Source organism: Corythoichthys intestinalis, chromosome 15 (genome assembly GCF_030265065.1).
Source record: "Corythoichthys intestinalis isolate RoL2023-P3 chromosome 15, ASM3026506v1, whole genome shotgun sequence".
Taxonomy (NCBI): Eukaryota; Metazoa; Chordata; class Actinopteri; order Syngnathiformes; family Syngnathidae; genus Corythoichthys; species Corythoichthys intestinalis.
In genome coordinates, this window is record NC_080409.1 from 21,713,665 (window position 1) to 21,741,075 (window position 27,411).

At 38.7% G+C, this 27,411-nt stretch overlaps 1 protein-coding gene across 1 annotated transcript in view; it reads left to right on the plus strand.

Moving 5' to 3' along the window:
* Nucleotides 1-27,411, plus strand: part of crybg1a (crystallin beta-gamma domain containing 1a) — a 43,999-nt gene that overhangs the window by 9,855 nt on the left and 6,733 nt on the right. Inside the window, exons 2-19 of the mRNA XM_057858837.1 lie at nt 3,919-4,060; nt 6,780-8,134; nt 9,093-10,123; nt 11,482-17,456; nt 17,687-17,725; nt 17,819-17,937; nt 18,748-18,925; nt 19,633-19,772; nt 19,977-20,103; nt 20,185-20,220; nt 21,149-21,309; nt 21,395-21,521; nt 22,877-23,022; nt 23,642-23,768; nt 23,859-23,885; nt 24,262-24,374; nt 24,459-24,591; nt 24,691-24,830. Coding sequence (XP_057714820.1) covers nt 3,919-4,060; nt 6,780-8,134; nt 9,093-10,123; nt 11,482-17,456; nt 17,687-17,725; nt 17,819-17,937; nt 18,748-18,925; nt 19,633-19,772; nt 19,977-20,103; nt 20,185-20,220; nt 21,149-21,309; nt 21,395-21,521; nt 22,877-23,022; nt 23,642-23,768; nt 23,859-23,885; nt 24,262-24,374; nt 24,459-24,591; nt 24,691-24,830 — 10,116 coding nt within the window. The remainder of the gene's footprint in view (nt 1-3,918; nt 4,061-6,779; nt 8,135-9,092; nt 10,124-11,481; nt 17,457-17,686; nt 17,726-17,818; nt 17,938-18,747; nt 18,926-19,632; nt 19,773-19,976; nt 20,104-20,184; nt 20,221-21,148; nt 21,310-21,394; nt 21,522-22,876; nt 23,023-23,641; nt 23,769-23,858; nt 23,886-24,261; nt 24,375-24,458; nt 24,592-24,690; nt 24,831-27,411) is intronic.

Consider the following 27,411-nt stretch of genomic DNA (forward strand, 5'->3'; position numbering starts at 1 on the left):
AACAACCAGTTAGCCCAATCGCCAATGAATCAGCAAACAAAAACTGCAAAATCACTCCGTTACTTCTATATCATACTAATAGGCATTTGCCGATTACCGGTTTCAAGGTATACCATGGTATGAAAACGTCAAGGTTTCAAAACCACAAAAGTTTTCCGTCATACAAACCCTAAGGTACAAGCTATTTTTACGTCCCAAGAATGCATGGAGAAATCACTCGCTTTTAACCCAGATATCTCAAAGTAACACATTTTAGAGCTGTAATTGCAATACCGTGATACCGTGAAACAGGGATATTTTGGTTTAAGGGAATCATACAGTCAGAATATCATATCGGCACATGCCTAAATACTAAGAGTCAATACGATGATTGTTTTATCATTGGTTTAAATAAGATAGTGGATTTTAAATACCGTACTGATAGTGCATGCAACACATTATTACCTGGATTGATTTAACTAATAGAACGTAGTACAACCTCGCAATAAACAGCTGTCACCAATTTCTCATCTTGTCATTAAAAACAAGCAGTGAAAACACGCAGAACAAACAAAAGTGCCATGTAAACAAAGGTTTAAAAGTCAATACACCGTGCCTAGTGTCGATGTCCTATCACATTACCAAACCAAGTTACATAATGAAATAAATTGTTGAATGTACAGAAATGGATAATACTGTACTTATAAAACAGTCCTGAAGGAAAAGTAGCAGCAGTTAAAATTTCCACTCGGTCTTTTATCGGCTTTTGTTGTTCTCTTCCATCTGTGCAATGTTTGCATCATTAAGTCATACATATAGTTCATGACTGGGGGCCTACAAGAATTGCTGGATTTAAACACTGACCTGGCCCCTACATTTTGTTCTCTATTCCTTTTTTCAGTTGCGGTTTTTCATAAAGCATATATAAAGAATTGAACAATTACCACAGTGCACCAGTGAAAAATGTTACATGAGGTTTGTGTGTACTGTGTGCTAACAGAACACCTTTTGTGTGCTTTGCAATGACAAAGACAAGTTAGTGCTGGTTTGTTCGGGTGTTGACAGAAAGATAGGTTTCACCTAAATATGCTTAAACAGGATTGTTTTGAAACTGGGACACAATATGAAGAATATTTTTACTTTTGAAATGACTAAATTGTGAAGTCACAATTTTTGGGAAATACTAATTTTGTTTATTGCTTTAGTATCAGACGTTAGATTATCCAAAGACCTGTCCCCTACTAGTTTAGAACTGATTCGAGACCTGTCGCTTACTGACCCCACCATGTATTCTTGTTTCTAATATTCACACTGACTATTTCAGACTTTTTATTTAATTGTTCAAACTGTCTGTTTCAGACTGAAGTTGTTTGTTACACTAGACCCTTGATGAATAGAATAGAATGGAATAGAATAGAATAGCCCTTTATTGTCCTTATACAGTTAAACAATGAAATTGTGGAGCATCTCCCTTTACAGTGCAGGACAAGTAAAAATCTTGAAAGTGGCTTGCAAGACTATAAGTATAAAATCTAAATAAATATAAAATATGCATGAGGTCGTCCTATGTTCAGGCAGTGCAAATAATTGAAGTAGCAGCAGTTGACAGTGAAGGCATTGAATATTGCACATTAATATTGCACATAAATAAGTATTGCACATAGAATATATGTGTGAATAGAAGTATCAGAAGTTGACAGTGAGGCATTGAATATTGCACATTAATATTGCACGTAAATAAGTAGTGCATATAGAATATGTGTGAATAGAAGTAGCATAAGTTGACAGTGGGGCATTGAATATTGCACTTAGTAAGTACTGCACATAGTATATTGCATGTAATGAATATAATAATGAAATAATGATGTACATATATTAAGATCAGGCAGCTTATTTGATGGTTGGCCGTTCGAGTGGTTCAATAAGAGCGAGGGTTAAACAAGATCTTGCGACCTCCGTAAGTTACGATGGATTGCTGAATAGGTGAAACTGCAGTCACTTACAAAAGGGGACCTGAAATCACACGTTGGCATTGCTTATCTGTTGGTAAAACAGAACTGGTTCAAATTTTGGGTACGCCCTGGCGCGCAACAGCAGTGACACACCTCAAACTGCGAGGCCTGGTAATTCTATATGGGTACTAGATTAAATACATGACTCAATTTGACAGAGTTGTTGTTGTTCCAATTACAGCTTGAAGGACAATAAACCTATGTCCACACAAGATAAGTCCATAAACGTATCATTTTGTGGATGTGCTGAAAAAAGGTTGCATGTACTGACCAGATTTATCGACCCAAAGTTCTTTTTTTTTTAAAGTAGCTGTCCTTGTACACAATTTCTTTACCACTGTGGAACACTTTGATTGAAGATGTTACTCTCTTATGTTGGCTCTGAGGAAAAATACTTTGACAAGTAGTGATTTTTTTTTTTTTTTTTCATAGATTGCTCGCTCACTTCTTGTATTTACATCCATGAAAATAGCTGTGGCATAAACACTGCTTGTGTGCCTGAGTGGCCTGGTAAAAATGTTAATAGCTTGTATAGCCTTAGCCATCAAATTTACATTGATTTAGCCCAACCCTGTAACACCAGATGCTGAGGCATTACAAAGGCGCAAAGCTACATGTGATATGATCTGCCCACGCTGTGGAAGACACATAAAGTAATAATGACCAAATTAGACTCTGCACAATGACCTCAGATGCTTCAAGTTGAACATGAAGAAAACATTATCTTGTAGATTATGTAGATCGATAAAAGTTGACTTTTCATAGTTGTGTGCATTTAAGAGAAACATTTGCCAGGCCAGAGGTCAGATTGATTGTCTCTGTTCTAGTTCATCACAGATATGTTTTAATTGAGATAAGGTCTGGGTTCTCAGATATTTTCACAGGGAACTCATCTAAACATGTTTTTATGCACCTTGCTTTGTGCACTGGGCAAAGACACTCTGCAATAAATCCAGAAGAGTCCAGAATTGACCAAAATATTTTCCATTCCATGATTCACCTGGTGAGGTGAGGTGTGGTCAGTTCACTCAGCAGCTCAGCCCTGCAAAGAATGTCAATATGAAACGGAATACCCTCATCGACTATCTTTTTTTGCCTATTAACTGCTGCATTTTTGAAGCTCATTTTTGGGACAGATTTCAGTCATGCCCAGACACTTAAAATGTCGATAGGCCTCAAGTCAAATAGTTTATGTGAGTTTACTGATGATGGGCAATAAAACCAATCTGTCTCTGCCCTCTTGTGGAGAAAATACATCATTGTTGACTCTCGTTTAGACTGTGAGCTGTTTGTGTTGCTTTTTTGACATCTGTCTTATCTGGGTGGAAAAAATAAAGCCGATTCTCACTCAACCCAAATTTTTAATACATTATTTTGCATTGAAGACTAAACTTTTAAAAATAAAGCCGATTCTCACTCAACCCAAATTTTTAATACATTATTTTGCATTGAACACTAAACTTTTAAATATCCCTAACTGCAGTATCTTTTGTGATATTGTTGGAGATGAAATATTTATGTCAATACTTAAAAGAGTATCTACAGCAGGAGATAAATGCTACTCATGTCACACACACGAGCCACAATCCGCAAAGGCCCTCTAATTGCCTGAGAACGTGTTATCCTACTTTGAATGACTGTTGTCCACCAAGTGTGATATTGTCTCTCTAACTCTCTCATTTTAGTTTTTTCACATTTGAAGTTTGTTCACAGGTCAACATCAGACCCTTGTAGTCAGCCTACCTCCAAACACTAAGTTTCGATATAGGGAAATTTAATCATTGTACTACAATAGGAGCATAGCCGGAATGCAATCTTTTGTAAAGACCCACTGAACAGTGAGAGGGTGAAAAAAAAGCTAATGACCTCATATCCTTTCTCCCCTGTCCCCCCACTCGCCTTTTGGTTTCCCGCTTCACTTTTCCAGGAGCTACGACCAAGTAAGTGTTTCGACAGCATGCTCGTTCCAGACTGAACCAGATTGGGACCTTCATTCAGACTCCAACTCCATGATCTACTTCAACATGACTCAGGAAGGAAGTCTTACTTCACCATCTAAACACTTCAAGGTCAGTGTTGATACATAAACACAAAATCTGCATGGTGTTCTTAATATAAATTTGTACACGTCCTATTCCTATCAGGATACCTGCTGTTATTTGCATTGCACTGATGTTTGGTTTCTGAGTTTTATACTACTGTAGTCTAAGAGGTGTTTAAAAATACTCCTCTACATTTTATGATATACATTATCATTATTTACTGACTTTTTCTCCCAGAATAAACACTTGATGCACTGTTCTCATTTTAATATTAAAATGCCGCCAATATTGTAAAACCAGTAATAGTCTAGTGATAAAACAGATTTATATACAGTACATAAAAAAACTATAATAGATTTCTTGACAAAAACTTTGAGGTTAAAGTTTGGTTGAACTGCTTTACATTACAACAAAAGTTGTTTCTGACCTTTTGGTCAGACACTTGGAGCCTTCAGAGAACTAAGTCCAGTTCAACCCTGCCCCTCTGTACTGAATTGGATTAGACTATTTTCACCATCAAAGGTCTTATGACCTATGATAAGCTTTATTGATTAAATTACTGTGGTATTTGATTCGTTCGTGTGTACCTGACCAACAAATTTCCCATAGCAATGGTTTTTATTTGCCAATAATGCATTCCTGTTAAATAACTCTAATTAGAATCCCCCAAACGTCTTAAAAATATTCTATATTTTTAGTCCTGACTGTTGTCAACGTTTAGACCGATTTTAATTTATTTCTGCCTGCAGGGGTCGCACGCTAACGTGTTAGATAACCCAACATATTCTCCAGTGACAGTCGAGATGAGCTTTATCCAGTGGGATGTTAGTGTCCCTGGGCTATTTTAGTCAACCTGACAAACCTGCTTTCCTAACTTGTCCCAACTCTACATTTTTTAGGAATAACTCTCACTTTTCAATTTTCAACATTTCAATGTTGTTACGTATAGAATTTACTTTGAACTTGTATTTACAGCACTGTGTTCAGCTGATGTTTAAAATTGTTAGCTGTTATTCACTTTTAGCATACTAAGGTTTGTTGCATGCAGGATTTTGTTGATAGCAGAAACAAAAGTACAGTGTTAAAGTGTGTGCTGCTAAATATGATACTTTATGGAGAAAGGAAATTTAAGACTTAAAAGAGACTGCTCGGGTGTCTTATTCTGTTTAAACATGAACTGGAAATCCCAGGCATGAGCAGCTGTTTGTTCAGTCAAATAATGGTAACTTTTTTTTTTTTTTACACTGTAAAGTCTAGTTTTTTTTTATTACAGTATTATTATTTTTAATTCCAGAAAGCTCCAAAAATGGTGACACTGATCAAATGGTGTAGCTTTAGTAAATATGAATTGTTTTGTATGGTATTTGAAATAATTTTGTTGTGGAGCAAAAGACTGTTTCAAAAGTTTTGCCCGTTATAGATGGACTGGAAAACAGATGTATTAATTTCTTTTCAGACTGACTAAGGGTGAGCTTTGCTCATATTTCCACACCTCTTTTAATTTTATTCAATTGAAACTTGCCTGTTTGCTATGCGAGCCGTCAATTTCATCTGTACTTTCACAATGTTGTTGCAAAGGTAACTGGCCATGCCCTCAAGTGAGAGACACTGCTCACAGAGCAACCAGTCAGTCGTGCTGCTTGTTTTCACTTGTACGAGACAGGAAGAAATACATATTTATATAGTTCCTATTTTGTATTTGGGATTATGGAATTCTAACTGAGATGGTCTGTGCTGTTTGCAGTTATTTTACTTTAATCTGCAAAGAATTATTACAGCTAGCCAAATGGTACGTAACTTCTTTTGCTTTTTACACTGTCCTCATTGAGTTTTGGATAAAATGGATAACAGTCATTGTTTTGGTTTGCATTAGTTTTTTTTTAAATACTACACATAACACCATAATAAACAGTAAATATTATACATTATATGTCTATTCACTGAACACACTTGTCTCAGTGGCATTTTAGTCACAGCTGTTAACAATATTCCACTATGGAGACTAAATAAACAACAGAAGAACTAATATTAACTTCTTTTAACATTATGTAAATCTTGTATATCATTCATGTTGTTGATATTTAGTGTTTTACACTGCCATAAATGTATATTAACACAGAATTTACAGTATATTTAAGAAGTTTCAGTGTAGTTTGTTTAACATTGAGAGGTTTTAATGGTTTTCAATTAATGACTAAAGGGGGGGGGGGGGGGACTGCAGAAAATCCTGTACGGTACGATCAAACCAAAACTAAATGATCATTATTAACTTTTACATTTTAGAACACTTCTTAGTGTCATTGTATTGGGTCTCATTAGGCTGCGATTGTGTCCTCAATATGTTGTCATTATGTTGGTAACCCTTCAGCTCTGCATCGTTTTATATTTACATCCACTGAGTTAAATATTCATTTCAGTTAAGATTGTTATCTTTGGATGTTGACAAATTTATTTTGGAGAAATAATGTTTATCCAATATAACACAAAAATGGATTCAGGTCATTGAGTAACACATTAAATTTTGCTTGTTTGTGTTTCGTTTTTGTGCTTGTGGTATTATCACTTAAAGTATAAAATTTATATAATGCAGTATGTTGTATAAAATCTGGGTATTTTTTTATATTTAGAACATGATCATTCTGGGATGTTTTTTTTTTGTTTTGTTTTGTTTTGACGGCGTATATAAAGATTTAAGTCACCTCCTTCAACACTTTGTCATTTATCTGGTCTGCATCTTGTTTTTCAGAATTCAGAAGAGAAAAGAGGTGTGTTTGATCGTCTCAGTCATTTCTTCAATCCTAAGAAAAGGAAGAGCCGAGGAAGCCAGAATTCAACCACTTCAGTCAATTCAAGTTGCCCAACTTCCCCAGCATCCCCCTTGTCTCCACATTCACCCCTGCTTGAACAGGATGATGGCTCAAGGACTCCCACTCCCTCCAGAAAAAATGATAATCAGACAAAGACTGGACCTCGAGCGGGAGTGGAGACTGGCAATGACCACAATCAAAGCTCCAGTCTTAGTGCCTCTAGTGTGGTTTCCCTGTTTAATGACGCAGATGTTCCATTTGCTGATTCTAATAGCAGTGGCTGTGGCAGCGTGAGGGAGGTACCTGTGTGCAGGGTGAGCACTGGCAGTAGTCAAGGGAATTCAGGGAATGTGACCCCCACTGGTCTGGACTTTGCAACAACTGCTTTGCCATGTTCTGATTCAACATCAGATGTAGGATTTGCAGAATCTGTGGTGGAGGAGGTAAGCAAGAGGCTGCAGATGAATTTGGAGGATATCACAGTGAAGAGGGCAAACAGCTTGACTGGAGGTAGTATTGATACCGCAACCAACTTGCCAACACGTCAAATTCCCTTTCCCAGCAATGCTGCACCCCCTAAATCACCCAACCTAACTTCCATAAGCTTAGGGACAACAAAAACAGAGGTTAAAGTTGGAGAAAATGTCCAAAGCACTACCTTGAAGGGAATAACTTTGGGCTCCCAACTACCTGGAACTCGCCTCATCTCAACTCAGGACTGTCTTCAAGATGTTGGCAGGGAAAATTCAACACAAAGCCATTCACTAGAAAGTGACCAAATGCCACCTGGTAAATCTTCTACTCGACTTTTCAAAGCCATATTAGTGGAAACACACCTTGGGGAGGGGGAGCGAATGGGGAGGGGGCACATGAGAGACGATAGGACGAAGGAAAAGGAGGAGTGTTCCGTACCACTTTCGCCTCCGGTACTGGCCATACCTGTCACAGTATTTCCTAAGGACGAGTCAATTACTCAGGGGATGACAGGCACCACTAGCAGCTTGCCAGAGTTGTCTTCCTCTGCGCCAACTACTGGGGATTTGCAAACGACTTCAAGCCAGCTAGATGAGCCTGAGATTGGCACAAATGCAAAGAAACACCCCCTGAAGGAGAAACGAGGGTCAAAAGAAACTTGTGTTACACGCAAGACTGTGAATCTGCCTTCAAAGCCCAAGGATGCGGCTCGTAAAGTACACGTTAGCCAAGAGCTAACTTTGGAAAGAAACAAGCGAGTGGGATGGGAAGACTGTGCAAACTCCACTTCAAGGACTTCTGAGCAGACAAAGCACAAGCTGTGAGTATCTGTATTTTGTATGGTTTCTGTTTGAAAAGCCCCTTTGAATAGAGCAAAAGAAAGCAGGTGATAGCTGAACATTTGTGCAACCTGATCTTAGGGTTCCCATGTGCTGTACTACCAGACAACAATATACCAAGGCGCTTAAATATTTATGATGTAAGCATCTACAGTAATTCTGGAGTGATGACAATTTAAAAACGTTTTAAGTTTAAAATATATCTGAAGTAATTGCCATGCCTAAATGTTACGCTTACTCTGCGCCTTCAGTGTAATTTCTCGTCATTTCTGCGTGGATCTTTGGTGTATCTTCACCGAGTAAGTTAATTATTAAATAACCACAGAACATATACTAGAGTTTTTAGTTTGAATTATGACGTAAAATAATTTGAATGAATACGCAGACACTGATCCAGATAAATGGGATCTGGACCAATATGTGCACATTCATGTGCCTAAAAAATGCCTGATTTTTATACCTTTTAGGACCCCCCCCCCCCCCTTTTGTTTTTTTTTTCTCTCAATGTCAAAAATTATTTGCTAAATTAAAAGTACCCACAATATTCTTTGAACATGATCTGGATGAAGGTCCAAATTGCCATTTGTTTTTAACTACTAGCTAATTATTTACAAATATTACTTATTTCACCTATGACATGAAGTTGTCCCTTTTTATAGCCAAATCAAAAGCAAACATCAGATGTAGCAAGCCAGCCTCTAGTCTAGTGTGTTGACATTAAGTGGTCTGAACATTTCATGAACGTTGCCAGAATGATCGTTTTTTTGCTGTGTTATCACAATAATGTATAGCTAAAAAGAAAAGTAAAAAAAAAAAAACTTTATTTTGAATGCAAAGCAATACCTTTTTGCACATCAGAATAAATAATGTTTTCTATCCTGGTACTTGCCTTCCACGGGCTCCCACACAACACATGAATTCATTTGTTTGTCTTTCCAGATTACTTCGAAACCACAACTCTGATGAAAGCAGACATGTAGACTCTACGTCATCGCCACTGTATGATGTAACCGAAGACGGAAACTCAACTGAACATTTAGTTAAACAAAAACCTGTCTGTCAGTCATCGGAAGTGCAGATAACTGCTGCAACTCATGATATGCACAGAGCTAAGCTACAAACAGCGATACCTGGAATAAGAGGCAATGGGATGAACCGGGCAACAGCCTCCAAACCAGGAGTTAAAGTAGCATCTGAAAACCGGCATACCATTGAAAGAGTACCAAGGCCCTCAGCAACAACAGCGGGAGCCAAGGCCAAAAATGTGACAACAAAAGCAAAGGGCTCCACAGAGGACACTAATGTTACAACATCCAGTGATATACCACCACTTAAGGAACAGAGCAGTGAGAAAACCGTTTCTGTGATAACACCATTAAAAGACAAATCTACCAGTGGTCCCACAAAGTCCAAAATCCCCAAAAGGCAAATATCAGATGGTGAAGTAAAATCACCCGTATCAACTGATAAAACCACAATAGCTGCTAGCCCGTTGGACACTTCCAAACTACATACAATTCCAAGAATAGCTAACGAATCTGTGAAATCTTCATTGTGTACAACCAAAGGTGTCAGAAGATCAAGTACTGAGGAGGAAAGGGAGGTAAACACTCTGACAGCTGACATTTCTGCGAATAAACCGTTATGTGAGCTATTGCCACGTCCTGTGGAAGAAAAACCAAAAGATACTGATGTTGTAACTGAAAATATTCACTTAGTAAATGGAGTGGAAGAGGGACCATCCTATCAGGATAAACAAGCTTCCTTGATATCAAAGAGCCGGCTGCCCGTTTCATCTCCATCTAGAAAGTTGAACAATGATGGACTTAAAAAGAGTGAAACCAACTTTAAAAAAGTCCCATCTCCTCAAGTTGATTCAGACGGACGCAAACAAGCCCAGAAGCGCGTGGACCAGCAAGAAACGGGACATGTTCCTTTCAAAACTACTCTACCTGCAAGTCCCAAGAAAGGTAAAAGAACTTTATTGAGTCGTGGTTTCCTGGTCCGTACAAATTGGCTTTATATCAAAAGTTTGTTTCAGCTGGATTTAAAGAACCAGTTCTGTTTTTCTGCTTTATTATCAGTTATAATGTATTGGGGTGGCTGTAGCTCACCCGGTGAGATAAAGGGATTTCAACTAGTGATGTCCCGATCTGATCAGAAATCGGGCCAATTGCGCCATTTCTCAGAGGAACTGAATCGGGTGGAAAGGATCAGGTTTTTAATTTTAAAAATATATTTGTTTTTCTGCTTCATGCTGGTACAGCCTCTCACTCTCCCCCCTGCTGCTTTTCTCGGTCAGCAGTGCCCTAAAGTTAGCTATTTAAAGCTAACGATGATTGACAGGTTTGTACGTTTGATCTTGTCAGAGAAGCTTGGTAGCTCTACCATCAAAGGCCCAAATGTGTCGATCATCGTTGAGCTTGTTAAACGCTAGCAGTAGTCTGCTGTCGCAACTCATTGCGTAAGTGAGAGGCTGTTCTCAGCAGCGCGAGCGTCAATGCATGAGGGGATTTGAGTGGAGTCACTCAATGAAGCATTTAACAAAGACAAACATTTTTCTACGTTGTTTGAAAATAACTCACATTATAAAGGCGGCACGGTGGGACAGTTGTTTAAAACTTTTTTTCTTTTTCTTTTGAACAACACTTTTTTTCGGTATCGGATCGGACCTCTGTATCGGCAAATTCTCAAAATCGGGTTACTTGGACTCTGGTGCAAAAATATGCGATTGGGACAACCCTAGTTTCGACATAATTTCTTCCATGGCTTCGTGCATACGACGTACCCGCTTTATGTGATTTGGACTTTACGACGCCGGAATCTCATCCGCCATTTTGGCCCAGGTCAGCTGACACGGAGATGACACAGGCATTAACCGGGTCGTGTCCTAATGTAATGTCCTGGACTTAACCGGGACACGGCATGTATGAAAGCAGCCGGTTAATTCCCGAGTCACACTGCCAAGGCTGATGACGTGAATATCATGGCAGGCCGATTGTCAATTCCTCTTTCTTCGACGTAAGACTAGAACCAGTAAAAAAACAATTTTCAACATTGCAAAATGGAAAGATGGCAAAATTAAACTAAAAACCTAACGAAATCGCAGTAAATTGCTACTGGATCTTAGAGCCGAGGAAGAGACAGTCCAATGTCCATCTTTGGAAATGCGTAGTTTGTTTCCGATGCTGACCAAATATAATGTAATGTCCGGTTTATAAGATCAGGTCTCCCGCCCTCCCTGCATAGAGAGTATCGAATGACTCCAGCATTTCATGTTATGTGATTTGATGATTTCTATGTGAATTTGTGTGTTTGTGCCCAACAGAAGCCATCCCTTCACTAAAACCATTGAGTCACAACATTAAATCAAGTCAAGTCCTTGAGAAGGCTGAAACTCCAGGTGCCATCAACCAAGATAAAAATGCATCGCTTTCCAAAGAACACCTGAAGTCTCCATCTAACAGTTCAATTCCCCCATCTCCAAGCAGGCTCCCAACAAGAAGCCAAAAGAGCCCCGCCAATATTAAATCGAGAAAAATTCAAAATGCTTTAATTGATAATTCTTTAAACATGTCTATACCTAAAGAGGAACATTTACATCCAAACGTGTTCCACCAAGAAGAATTCAGTGTGACAATCACAGATAATTCTTCTGTTAATGAAACCAAAGAGAAAAGGCGAGAGCCACAGGAGGTAGAAGAGGCCTTAAGTGGTCCTAAAGGAAACATTTCAAAAACACAAATAATCAAAGAAAATGATACAGTAGTCACAGTACAACTTGAAAACAAAATTGAACCAGCAAAAGATTCAAGCTGTGCTACAAATGTTGTTTTATCACAAACCAAGGATGTACCCAATCCTGCGACTAATAGTCAGCTAAAACAGCATGAAGACCTACAAAAATCGATTTTAGAACGGTCACCTAAAACTGCGTCCCACAAAGGTGATAGCATGGCTAATGAACTACAAACACCACAAATAAATTCTGAAAATGCAAAGAAGGCGCTTTCAGAGACAGTCCAGCTTACAAGTGATAGAAAACTGGAAAAGACTGATCGTCAGGTTAAAGACCATGAAGACCTACAACAACGAATTCTGGAGACTTCACCTACAAATGCATCTCACAATGGTGGTAGCACTGCATTGGATCTACAAACACTGCAAATGAATTCGGAGAATGCTAAGGAGAAGGAACTTCCAGAGACAGTCCAGCTGAGAAATGACACAAAACTGGAAAAGACCAGTAGCCAGGTAAAAGAACATGAAGACCTAGAACCACCAATTCTGGAGCCAAAATTGGATAAGACTAATAGCCAGGTCAAAGAGCATGAGGACCTACAACAACCGATTCTGGAGCCTTCCCCTACAAATGCATCTCACAAAGGCGGTAGCACCGCATTGGAACTACAAACACTGCAAATGAATTCGGAGAATGCTAAGGAGAAGGAACTTCCAGAGACAGTCCAGCTGAGAAATGACACAAAACTGGAAAAGACCAGTAGCCAGGTAAAAGAACATGAAGACCTAGAACCACCAATTCTGGAGCCAAAATTGGATAAGACTAATAGCCAGGTCAAAGAGCATGAGGACCTACAACAACCGATTCTGGAGCCTTCCCCTACAAATGCATCTCACAAAGGCGGTAGCACCGCATTGGAACTACAAACACCACAAATGAATTCGGCGAATACAAATGAGAAGGAACTTCCAGAGACGGTCCAGCTGACAAATTACACAAAGCTGGAAAAGACCAGTAGCCAGGTAAAAGAGCATGAAAACCTACAACCACCAATTCTAGAGCCAAAATTGGAAAAGACTAATTGCCATGTAAAAGAGCATGAGGACCTACAACAACAGATTCTGGAGCCTTCACTTACAATTGCATCCCACAAAGGTGGTAGCACTGCATTGGAACTACAAACACCACAAATTAATTCGGAGAATACAAATGAAAAGGAACTTCCAGTGACAGTCCAGCTGACAAATGACACAAAACTGGAAAAGACCAGTAGCCAGGCAAAAGAGCATGAAGACCTACAACCACCAATTCTAGAGCCAAAATTGGATAAGACTAATAGCCATGTAAAAGAGCACGAGGACCTACAACAACAGATTCTGGAGCCTTCACTTACAATTGCATCCCACAAAGGTGGTAGCACTGCATTGGAACTACAAACACCACAAATGAATTCGGAGAATACAAATGAAAAGGAACTTCCAGTGACAGTCCAGCTGACAAATGACACAAAACTGGAAAAGACCAGTAGCCAGGTAAAAGAGGATGAAGACCTACAACCAACAATTCTGGAGCCAAAATTGGAAAGGACTAATTGCCATGTAAAAGAGCATGAGGACCTACAACAACCAATTCTGGAGCCTTCACTTACAAATGCATCCCACAAAGGTGGTAGCACTGCATTGGAACTACAAACACCACAAATGAATTCGGCGAATACAAATGAGAAGGAACTTCCAGAGACGGTCCAGCTGACAAATTACACAAAACTGGAAAAGACCAGTAGCCAGGTGAAAGAGCATGAAAACTTACAACCACCAATTCTAGAGCCAAAATTGGAAAAGACTAATTGCCATGTAAAAGAGCATGAGGACCTACAACAACAGATTCTGGAGCCTTCACTTACAATTGCATCCCACAAAGGTGGTAGCACTGCATTGGAACTACAAACACCACAAATGAATTCGGAGAATACAAATGAAAAGGAACTTCCAGTGACAGTCCAGCTGACAAATGACACAAAACTGGAAAAGACCAGTAGCCAGGTAAAAGAGCATGAAGACCTACAACCAACAATTCTGGAGCCAAAATTGGAAAAGACTAATTGCCATGTAAAAGAGCATGAGGACCTACAACAATCAATTCTGGAGCCTTCACTTACAAATGCATCCCACAAAGTTGGTAGCACTGCATTGGAACTACAAACACCACAAATGAATTCGGAGAATACAAATGAGAAGGAACTTCCAGTGACAGTCCAGCTGACAAATGACACAAAACTGGAAAAGACCAGTAGCCAGGTTAAAGAGCATGAAGACCTACAGCCAACAATTCTGGACCCAAACTTGGAAAAGACTAATTGCCATATAAAAGAGCATGAGGACCTACAACAACCGATTCTGGAGCCTTCACTTACAAATGCATCCCACAAAGGTGGTACCACTGCATTGGAACTACAAACACCACAAATGAATTCGGAGAATACAAATGAGAAGGAACTTCCAGTGACAGTCCAGCTGACAACTGACACAAAACTGGAAAACACTAATAGCCAGGTGAAAGAACATGAAGACCTACAACCACCAATTCTGGAGCCTTTACCTACAAATGCATCTCACAAAGGTAGTAGCACTGAATCAGAACTACAAACGCCACAAATGATTTCAGAGAGCGCAAAGGAGAAGGAACTTTCGGAAACGATCCAGTTTACAAATGACACAAAACTGGAAAAGACTAATTGTCAGATTAAGGAACACCTACACCAACCAATTTTGGAGCCTTTGCCTACAAATGCATCTCACAAAGGGGACAGCACTGCACTGGAACTACAAACACCACAAATGAATTCAGAGGATGCAAAGAAGACACTTTCAGAAAGAGGTCAACTTAAAAATGACACAAAACTTGAAAATGTTATTTCAAAAGCAGATTTAGCAATGTTGGCTCAAGATATTAATGCAGTCCACAGTAATATACAGGATAGTTCTGTGAACCCTACTTCGGGTGACATACATCAATTTGACATTATACCCTCTCAGCAAGGTCCTTCTAATGAACCAGCTAAAGAAAATGCAAATGTTCCTCTGATTGAATCTGTTTCGAAAGATCATGGTTCTGAGAAAATTAAACAAATTACAGACAAAATTCTCGAAAATGTGATACCATCCATACTGGCCAATGTGGCCATGGATTCAATAAAAGATGCTATAGGAGAGGAAAAAATTAACGTAGAGTTTGTCAAGGAACCAACAGAATCAATGGACACAAAGAATGAAGCCCCCAAGAATGTTGAAAGTCAGCTGAACAAAGAAGCCCTTTCAGAAGCACAAGAGTCTGAAGAGAAAAAAGAATCAAAGTCAAGTGAAAAGCTGAATGATACGGTAGTGATGGGGAACAATTGCATGGGGCAGCTCAAGGCCTTAAACACTGAGAATGAAGCAGAAAAAGACATTGCTGAACCAAATGAATCAACCCAGGTAACATCACAAAATGAATATTTACCGCTGGCTGCAGAAGAGGAAACAAAAGCAGTAAACACTACAGGGAAGCAGAAAAGTGAGACACAGAAAACAGAAGAAATAACTACAGACTGTAGCAATACAAACAATGTATTAGATTCCCAAAATTCTACTGAGGAGCACTTGGAGGAAAATACAACACATGTAATTGTGGAATCTCAGCAGCCAGTGAATACCTCGACAAAAAAAGGAAAACCGGAACCCAAACAATCTCTGACTCAGGCTGAGGGTTCCAAGAGTCACAATGAAATTCTGGACAATCACAGTTGTGTTGAAATAGGGACTAAAAGTGAAATTAAGACAGTTGATTTGACTAAAGACAATAGAGACGTGAGTTCCATATCTGAAGTTATTACCCAAGAAGACCAGGAGCCTGTTGGAGAAAAACACAAGTGTGTTGAAGAAATTGACGATATTGCTGATACTGCAAAAGCATTCAATGCTGAAAACATTGTGGAAAGACAAATGCTTGACATTGACACAACATTGAGTTCACCCAAAGAAACAGAAACAAAGGATTCTCCAATAAAAAGTTTGGAAGACGAAACGGCAGCTGCCACAAATAGTTGTGAACCTGTTGTTAATGTTGAATCTAATGTCAATTTTCAAAAAGAAGTAAGCCCTGAAGATGTCAAATCTGGTAATGAATTCCAGAAACAGAATGAAAACACTCATTTATACATAGGTTCTGAAGTGTCAAAAGTTAACCCAGAAAGAAAAATCAGAATAATAAAAGCAGAAGTGATAGACAACATGGCCGGAAATTCTGAACTGACTGCCAACTTAAGTTTGTCTACAAGCAAAAGAGACAAAAGTAAGAGTGATATGAAAGAAAATGCAAATTTGAAAGAAGTTATAACAGAAGCAACCCAACAAAATAGCGTATTTGATCAGAATACTGAACAGGCTGAAGAAAAAACCAAGACAATAAATAAACTACAACCCAATAAAGAAACTGAACTTCTCAATACTTCCCAACAACCAACAAAACCACCACTTAGTTCTGTTTCCTCTCTTCCCACCGCAGTAAAATCAAAGAGTCCACCTAAGGGCATTCAGATCAAGAAGGAGTCGCCATCTAGCTGGCTAGATGTGGAACATGATCACAAACGGAAAAAGGACAACAGAAGAAAACCAGATGCCTCGACCAGTGAAGATGAATCCCTGGAACCAGACGACTTTGAGGATTTCATCAAGAGCATTAAAGCCGGTGGCATTCCCTTCTCAGTGCCAATTAAGAAGCACCCATGTAAAAGAAACCCAACTCCCTCATTTGCAATGCCTGCCATTAAGGAGGATCACTTTGAAAAAGCACTTGATCCCAAAGAATTCAAGTTTGGCTTGAGGAAGAAAGGCAGAGGTTTGAAAGACCCATCACCAGCAATGGTGTTAAAACAAAAAGCAGCTAACCGAGAAGGGCGAACCATGAATAAACATGGAGAAGTCAATTCCACATCCTCAAGTAAAGACCAGAGGGAATTACTTGATGAGGAAAAAGCAAACACTGAAGTCAAAGAGGGGCCAAAAATTCCGCAGAACAATGGAGAGGTGACTGAGAAGCCATCGTCGCGATTAGAAAGGATATCCATCCTTTCTAGCTTACTGAGTTCCAATCGATCGAGTAAAAGGAGCAAAGAGGAAATGACCTCTGACCAAAATAACACTTTATCTAAACAACAGGAAAATGTGTCCTTGCTTGGAAAGCAGGAAGCAGTTGATGCTTTTCCTGAACATGAATCAGATATAAAGGGTGTGACAGTTACTGTGGGTGGTTGTAAAGGTGCCGCCAGTGATTCAACAATTAGCCCCTCCCCGCCTTCTTTGCCCTCTTTTTCACAAAACATACAGTCTAAACCTGAGGTGGAAAACCTTGAGGGCAGAAGAGAGTCTGAGACTGACCAGGACTCCACAAAGGAACTTAAATCCAAACAGAATCCTAAAGGACATTGTACTATGGACCAGGCTTTAATGCCTAAAGTCAACAATGCTATGCTACCTCCACCCACCGAAAGTTTCCCAAAGACTCCACAAAAAAATAGGACAAAGGTAGGTAATTATTTTAATAAGGTTCTCAACTCCAATTATTTAAATGTCAAGGTAGCAAGAGAAGGATGAAATAAAAACTTTAGATGGTTGTAGTAGATGGCTGTAAAATTTCAGTCTCAGTGCCTGCCTTTTTGTTATGTCTAAAGTTTCACCCTGTGAAGAAATCTTACATTGACACTATGTTTTTCATTTTACTAAAGTAAATTTGCTATTCTAACATTTTCTTGCAGTCACGTGTAGTGAAAGGGTTTCACAAAAGACCTGGAAAGGTACACAAGTTACATTCATTTCACATATTTACACATAATTTAAAGCAGTTCCCGTACCCCAGATTGTAACATCACTTTTGTGGCTTGGTTCAGATTTTCATACATCAGCACGATAACTTTGATAGTGAAGTCTATGAACTACATGGTGATGTCGAGGATGCCACACAGATGAAACTCTCTCCTGTCATCTTGGTACGAGTCATTAGAGGATGGTAAGCAGGCTTTGTTGCTATTATTTATTATTATTATTTATTTCTCTGGTTTTGTCTAGGGCTGTCAAAATTATAGCGTTAACGGGCGGTAATTAATTTATTAAATTAATCACGTTAAAATATTTGACGCATTTAACGCACATGCCCCGCTCAAACAGAATAAAATGACAGCACAGTGTAATGTCCACTTGTTACTTGTGTTTTTCGGTGTTTTGTCGCCCTCTGCTGGCGCGTGGGTGCGACTGCTTTTATGGGTTTCAGCACCACATGAGGATTGTGTAATTTTTGACATCAACAATGGCAAGCTACTAGTTTATTTTTTGATTGGAAAATTTTCCAAATTTTATTAAAACGAAAACATTAAGAGGGGTTTTAATATAAAATTTCTATAACTTGTACTAACATTTATCTTTTAAGAACTACAAGTCTTTCTAGCCACGGATCGCTTTAACAGAATGTTAATAATGTTAATGCCATCTTGTTGATTTATTGTTATAATAGACAAATAGAGTACTTATGTAGCGTATGTTGAATGTATATGTCCGTCTTGTCTTATCTTTCCATTCCAACAATAGTTTACAGAAAATTATGGCATATTTTATAGATTGTTTGAATTGCGATTAATTATGACTAATTAATTTTTAAGCTGTAATTAACTTGATTAAAAAATGTAATCGTTTGACAGCTCTAGTTTTGTTATTTCTATCAATTACTGTGCATATTACTCTGACTTAAATGTGAATTTTCTGCTTTTGTACACAGCCATTATGAATGTCTACTCAAAATCATGTAACATTGTTTTCTATTCAGTTGGCTGCTGTATGAACACAAGGGCTTCCAGGGTCGTGTCATTGCCCTTGAGGAAGGCCACACAGATCATATAGTGAACGTGTGGAGTGAGGATGGCACCCTAACAACTCTGGATGAAAAGGACCAACCTGTATCAACGACACCCATGACTATCGGTTCTATTCGTTTGGCAGTAAATGTGAGTTACTTGCGGACCTACCTCATTCCTATATTAATGAGTTGGTTTTTTTTTTGTGTGTATGAGTAACTCGCTATCGAAATGTTTCTCATGGCTTTTATTGAATTACACCTGGAATTTATTACTGTTCTTACAATAAATTTCAACCCATTGAAAAAACGTCATACATATAAAAGTGTATAAAGGGGATTTGGGCAACTAGAGTTCTGTTGTTGTAAATGCTCCATTGCAGGTGTGGCAGACAAACAATCTAGACATCATTGGCTACATTAACATGAAAACATTTAATCGGATAAAAAGCCTGATCGGAATGAAACTGCTTCATGCACACATCACATTCGGAATATTCTTACCTGATCAAGCCCATTCTGATCAAGATTTTATTCTGAAGAAGAGCGGTGGTTTAAGTCGATTTAGAATCTGATCAACGCGCATGAAGACCCTAATTCCTAATTGTGATGCATGAACATGCAAGTCCTAATAGGATCAATATTTTTAGTGGGAAAGAAAACATGTGCATTCGATCATTTAAATCCAAAATCTGAATGAACTAAAGACCTTTTGTCCATGTAAACATTTGTTCATGCGCCTCTCCCTGTCATTATGGATTGTACCTCTAGCGCCACTGAAAGATGAGCATTCACAGCCAACCCCTTGCAGGCAGGCAATGAGTTAATCAGAAGTATTTCTTATTCTGTCTGTTGCAGGACTATGCCCAACCCAGAATTGACCTGTTTACAGAAGTTAACGGTTTGGGAAGGGTGTCATCTTACTGTGATGACGCTGTAGAAATTGGCTCATATGGTATCCCCCAGGCCACTGGTTCCATCAAGGTCCATTCTGGAGTGTAAGTTGATACTTGATGTATTGTTTGTCTTTTGATTTGCATTGTTTACCACTTTTAAAACACCGGCATTTGATCTGTTTTAAAGGATAACTACCAGGTTAAATATGGGATCGTGATGATCAAATTACGTTAATTTATAAACGCTTGTCACTTACTCATAAGCACTGATTTGTTCATTTAAAATCTTTCTCTCCATGTGTTCAGATGGCTTGTTTACAGTGATTCCGGTTTCGGAGGAATTATAGGAGTGCTGGAAGTCGGCGAGTTTCCATGTTCAGAAACATGGGGATTCCCCCAACCTTTTGTTGGCTCTCTCAGGCCTCTTCGAATTGTAAATATGTATTGCATATATAAAATTCAAGTCATTTTGTGTATTTATTTATTCTGATGGTGTTTTTTTTTGTTTTTACAGGGAGCAATAAAAGTGGAACATCCCGAAGAAGTCAAGGTTTGTCATATACTGGCTTACAATTCCTTCATATTTATCGTGTTACATACGAAATATAATGATTGTAACACAGTTTTGAACAGATTGTTTACAATTTGGAGCAAATGTAAATATTGGGTGTTAAAGGGGAAATTATGAACATGTTGTAGTTCAGATATAAATAGAATCCTAGTTTATATACGCGTACAATAAGCACTACTACAAGACACATAAACAAAGGAACCTGGTGAGTTAGAATCTTGCAGTTTTCAGGAGTTGACAATAAACAAACATTAGCTATTATTCATTGGATAATACAATTAGACTGCGAATGTCATGCACGTGCTATTATTTTTTTCTGGCACAATAATTGCCGCACTTGAAACGGGTTAAAAATATGACCAGATCATATTCTGATCACATATTCTTTGAATTCTTTGAGTTGAACTCCGCTGCTTATCAATGTGAGTTAGCTACATGTAGACAAATTCATAACCTCTGATTAACTTCTGATTAATTCATGTAATGAATTAATGTAAATGTGAAATGGGTAGGAGTAAGTGACACTAAGTATGCCTGGTACCTCCTGAATCGGTTGCCACCTAAATACCAGTTTGACTTTGATCACAATCAAATATACTGTAATTATTTTCTGTATAAAACTTAATTTGGTGTTTAAAAAGTCTTTTTTTCAAACTTGAGTCTTGAAAAAGAGGGGGTCGTCTTATAATCAGGGCCGTCTTATATTCGGGCCAATACGGTATTTTGTTCAAAGGTGCTGTCTGTGGTGGGAATTCCCACATTGACTGCTTTGATACGTGCTGTTGCACTCCACTGTGCACTCTAAATCAGTCACAGTCCAGGAAACAAATCCAGAGGAAGTTATATAAACTAAAAAGCGAGTGCTCACAGACCCATATGTTAATTCCTTTCTTTCTGGCTTGTCTAGGCGCTAGTGTTTGAGAAGCCCAATTTTGAGGGCGAGTGTTTAGAGTTAGATGCTGATTTATACAACCTAAATGAGGAAGATGGAGAAGCTGAACCAAGCATTGCTTGTGGAATTAAGAAGACTATCTCTACTGCTGGTTCCCTCAAGATACTTGGTGGTCTGTGAGTATTTGAGTTTATAGATGCCAGTGGGTACGATACATTTATAATTAGTCTGAAATATCTTCTCTTTGTTTTTGTCTGGTAGCTGGGTTGGCTACCAAGAGGAAAACTTTGAGGGTCAGCAGTTCGTCCTGGAGGAAGGGGAGTATTCTCATTGCACTGGGTGGGGGGGATCTGAGGATAGTCTACGCTCTCTCCGGCCCATTAGGACGGTAAGCTTGGTTGTGGAATGCTTTGCAAAGTAAAGTCCGCCACATATAAGAATTGTATTTTTCCCCCATCCACTTTTTCGCTGTGTCCCACAGCCCACACACTTTGACCAATTTTCTCACTGTTCCAACTTTGAAACCTTACAAATATTCACGTGTTTAACGTTTACAGATTCGGCAAAAACACTGATTATACGACAAAAAAAGCCCTACTCATTCCCAATGGCAGTAACATTTAAATTGTCCAATTTCCAAGTATATCTCGTCTTACATGTTTTATCCGATTCACATAATTTTTACATTTAAAAAGAAAAGAAAAAAAAAATCAGGAAATCAAGTCACACAAAAGCTGAATACAATTTTTGCCCAAACATTGTTTCCACCAAAATCCCCACGTGATTTCTACAGAAGTCCCATTTTGTAGTATTGTCCTTTAAACAATTCCAATATAAATATATATACACTGTGTACATACAGTATGTTGTGTATATACTTTATTTTCCTGACTAAGAACCTTAACCTTACTATATATTTTTGTAGGGGATTGATAACTACTGTTAACTATTGTTACTATCCCTGGGCAATAAAACGATCACGATAATTGTCATATAATTTTTGTCAACATAAATCATGAAAACATTCGATAAAAGCTGATAGATTTAAACTGTAATTACACCACCCGAACACCGGAAAAATAAGGGGGACGCTGATGCGACGTGAATGCTAGCTTTGAGAGGGTATTCAGTACTGGAGGGAACATCATGACTTGTCACAAAGCATCACTAAAGCCTGATACTGTGGACAGACTTTGTTTTTTGGCCTGTAACCTTTAAAGCAATGGCTGTCTTGTTTGTTTATTTATAACATTTTTTAAACTGATCACTTACTTTTGTCTATTTATTTTGTTGACATTGTCAGACACCTCTTCATGCCCAAAAGGTTTTAATATGCTGCTGAGTGTAAATTAAAATTAGTTTGTCTATTTATGGTTATTTAATTTGGGGGGGAATGCAGGTCTACCTCTGTTTTTGTGCAATGCATTTTGATTACCTCATGCGCAATGTTATGCATTTTGTTAACTTTTAATTATGTACAATTTCCTCCTATTTGTGAAATGCTGTGTAGTAGTTTGTCACTATGCATCTTTGCTCTGACATTAAAGATTGGTTAAAGCAGATTCTGGTTTTGTTAACTTTCACTCAGGGGCAAAAATCAGACTTCAAATTTGAAAGAAAAAAAGATGTGAAAATTATTGTGATAATAATCTTTATCGACTGATGAGATTTTTTTTATCGTGATAACAATTGTTGTCATATCGCCCAGGCCTAATTATTATATTTTCACATCATCTCTCCTAGGATTTCAGGTCGCCACACGTTAAATTGTTCAGTGAGCTCAACTTGAACGAGCGAGGGCTTAGCGTGGACCTAATGGGCCCCGTTGTCAACATGCAGGATATCGGCCATGGCATAAAAACCCAATCCATCCACATCCTGAGTGGGGTGTAAGTCAAAATGCTGTTGGGGTGTAGGAGTGTGTATGTCTAGTTTCGTCTTGCTTTGTTGTTGTTGAGTGATTGTCTTGTTTTGTTTGTTGTTGGTTTTTGCCGTTTGTGAAGTACATTTCTTTATATTCTTTGTTCCTTCTATTGTATGTGGAAAGGTTTCATTTGGATTGGAATGAGTTGGAAATTCGTACACTTTAGTCTACTTTCAGAGGGCTGAGAGGCAAAAAAAAAAAAAAAAAATGCTTCCCCCTCCCATCCGGTGGTAACAAAAATGTTCTCTTTGTGTCATATCATGCAGACACTTGCAGTTGTAGGTGTGCTGTAGTTCTCACTGAGTTTTGTTACTGTTCAAACACTTGACACACCTTAATTGTGCATTCAGACAGCCCCTGCAGATACACTAGAAGTAGTATAAACCAACTAGCTCAAATGATTTCCAATTTCAATGTTTCTTTGAATATTTGTCATTACCTGTGGTAAGATATTTGCATTTATGGCCCTGTCTATGTCAGGGAACAAGTCTTCATAATATCAGACCTCATGTGACCTGTGAACTTATGGTTGTCTTACAAAATGATTTTCAGTCCTTTGTGTTTTTTTTCCGGCTTTGTGGCAGCTGGGTGGCATTTGAGAATCCTGTATTCAGCGGCGAGCTCTATATCCTGGAGAAAGGCCTATACTCATGTCCAGAGGACTGGGGTGCCCAAAATTTCAAGATATCATCAATCCAGCCAGTCTTCAATGTAATAAAAATAAAAACCTCAACTATTGGAATAATTTATTCACTTAATTTTTTTAGAACCATCATTCTAGTTTCTGCTCTTATTTTACAGGACACATTGCTGGAGTCTAAGTTCAAGGTATGTGGTACAATATTTTCTCCTACTTTATGGTACAGTATATAGAGAAATGTATTGTGCAAAATGTTAGGAGTGGATCTGTGGGAAATTGTATCCATTCATCCAGAAGAATTTTCTGATGTCAGAGATCACAGATGTTGGAAAAGAGGGCCTGGCTAACAATCTTATTTCTTTGTGTACTGGGCCAGCGTCATGCTGAGGCAGGTCAGATTGCATCAAGTGGAAAACAAATTATCCAAAATGTCTTGCTGGGGTGAAGAAATACAATTAATATAAATTTTCAATCCAAAAAGTTGTTTCTGTAAGTTTTTAATGTAAAATTGTTTCAGCTCTTATATGTTCTAAGTCTATACTTGTGCACTGTATTGCTATCCAGGTCAAGCTGTTCTCTGAGCCTAACTTTAAGGGCGAACTGGTGGTTCTGGAGGACAATGCAGCAGCTTTGGATGAAAACTTTGTGCCCAGGTCCTGTAAGGTGATTGCTGGCAGGTACAGAACACCCGCGTAAACAAATTTTTAACACCACATCAAAATGTTGGACTTGCACCGTGAATGTGTTTTTATTTGTGTCAGCTGGATCGCATATGAAGGTGACAACTTCTCTGACAACATGTACTTACTGGAGGAAGGGGATTATTCTGACACAGAGTTCATGGGCTTCCCGTCCTCAGACGTGAGAGTCTGCTCCATGTTAACTGTTGGGCATGTAAGTACTTTGTCAGTGAATGGATGTGTAGAGTATACAGTATTTATGTGCAGCAGCTTTTTGCGTGTGAGTAGTAATGAATGAGTCTTTGTTTTGTAGGAGTTGTCTCTACCCTCCCTCTTGCTATTCAGCAAGTTGGGTTGCATGGGTCGTCGGGTAGTGCTGACTGGTGGGAATGTGAATTTGCACCAAGCAGGCTTCGGTGCTCACATATGCTCTCTAGTGGTAGAGGGCGGAAAGTACGTACCTACCTACCTACCTACCTACCTACCTAATTGCTAGTTTTTTTGTGCAGCTTCCTGTAAACAGTTTTCAGTACAGTAACTTTGTTTTTGCAGATAGATTGGCTAGGTATTCTTCCAGTTATGTGGATATTTCATAATGCACGTTTGTGTGTAATCCAGACCGTATGATGAAAAAAAATTTTGGGGGGGTATGACATCTGTGGTCTATGTAGGGTTAGAAGCAGGGGTGAAAGTGGGAGGGAACGGTCAGGAACGTAGTTCCGGTATAAGATTCTGGGCTGGAATTCTGTTCCGGTATACGGTGCTTTGATTCCGAAAATATGACGGCAACTGTCAAAACGCTATGTAAAAAAACAGTAACAAAAAAAAAAAAAATATATATATATATACAAAGCTGCCACACACACATTTAATCTCAGAGAAAAAAAAACAATCTACCAACATCAGATTTATATGCTCAAGTGTTAACAACAAGCTTAATAAAGTGCTTGTTGAGCGTAATCAGTTTCCACCGATATTTATTATTTATTTTATTCCACGGACAGCATGGAGGTTTCCCCATTTGCTGCAGTTATCTGAGTACTGACATGTGATCAACAGAGATAGTTAGCTCTGATTGGTTTAAATGTGGATGTTTTCTGAAATGGCAAAAAAAAAAAGGGGGGGGGGGCAATGGAACAGAAAATGGGTCAAATCTTTAAGACCAAGGAAAGAGTTAAGGTGGCTTATTCATCATATTTAGTTTTATTTGCTCTGATGAGGAGGTTCAGAACATCTTAGAAGTCAATGTGCACTTTGGGCTTATATTTATTCATTTCCTTATGATTTCAAAAAGTAAATGTTTGCGCGATCTTCATAATATATGCCATTTCACTCTGCATAATGTAAGTCATTCGTACTTATTTTTCTGAATGTATGTTACTTACACAGGCATGAAAATCTTTCACCTTTCGGCGAAATTCGCCGTTTTGAAGTAAAAAAGGATGACCTACGTGAATCGTGTAGATCCGAGGAGAAAATTTTTAAGGGGGGTGGGGGGTGTCAGGTGTAGGCATGTGCCGGTTACCTTCACGGTTTACCATGCTATGAAAACGTCGCGGTTACAAAACCACTAGAATTTTCCGTCATACAGTAGTACGTATTCGTTATTTTTCATGTGTCAAAAATGCAGCCAGAAGTGGCTTGGTGCGGCAGCTGCGTGTGTCAGTGACGCTATTCCAGCAAACTCCAAAACAAACACTCCAAACACAAGGCGTAAATTCTTCAATTTATTGATCTCTCAAATCGTGGTAACTGAAATATACCAAATGAATACATTTAAAACGTTGTACAATCGTATTTTTCCGCGTGTGAGTAGCTTTAACAGTTTAGCTTCATGAAAAAGTTCGCCAAAAACAAAACACACATTTTCCTGTCAAATTCAATACACAAAGTTACTAAAAACTTACAAAGACAAATGATAGGCAAGGCTTAGCTAGGAGAGCAATTTCATTGAGGTTAATCACAGCCGCTGAGAGAGAAACAAGTTTGTATGCGGGGGGGGGGGCGTTAAAGATCGCTAATTGCGACAGGTGATCTTGTCCTAAGCACAAATTCACGTCCGCTGGACGAGGGGAGGTCTCACTCCCAATTTTTTTTAGATGAATGCATTTGCCAGCATATTGAATTTGGTGAGTAATGGTTTCAATCGTTTTCATATTTTGCGGTATGACAAAGTTACTGCCATTCGTTGCAGCTTGCGTTGAACACTGCCAGAGCTAGCCAAATCTCCGCTGAAAAACTAACTCCCGTTAAGTTAGTGTCAAGCTTGTGTATTGAACGGTAATATAAAAGCAGTGTTGCCAGTAACGCGTTATGTGAGTAATGCGTAACTGTAATCTGATTACTTTCAGTAAAGAGCAATCTAACGCATTCATTTTTTAAAATCAGTAATCTGATTAAAGTTACTTTTCTTGATGCCTGTGCGTTACTGTTTTGTTATTGCCCCATAATGTATGCAGAATGAAGAATACTGTAGTCATTGGAGTGATATCACATGTCACATTTTCTTATCGGGGATGGAAAAAAAATGGGTCACGTGTATTACCATGATGCGTGAGCCGTGAGCGCTGGGAGTTTGCGGCCAAAACAACATAGCCTTGCTACCTCGCCAGGATGCAATGAAATAGGCAGGAGATTTACTACAAACGGCTACATTTGCACACTGGAAAAACAGCCATTACTTCATATTTTTGTCCAGTAAAGATGACAAAAGTATCTCTGTGCGCTGCGAACTTTGCGCTGGCTCAAAAAGACTGTCGATCGCTATAAGCATCCAATTCAAGCACCACTTGGAATTACAGCACAACAGGGAACACGACAGCCAGGACTTTTCGATACTGCTCGTGCTCAATCCTCGGTTCAATCTCAGTTGTGTTGAAGGTTTTGAAAGCTTAGGTTTAAAGAAATTCTAAATATCCATCTTGCCTCTTCAGCTGTAGTTTTGGCTAAGCAAAGCAAACGGCTGTCTCTAAGGTGCTATAGTCACATGATCTATTCGAAAAATAATTTGGACCCATTATGAAATACTTTGAAG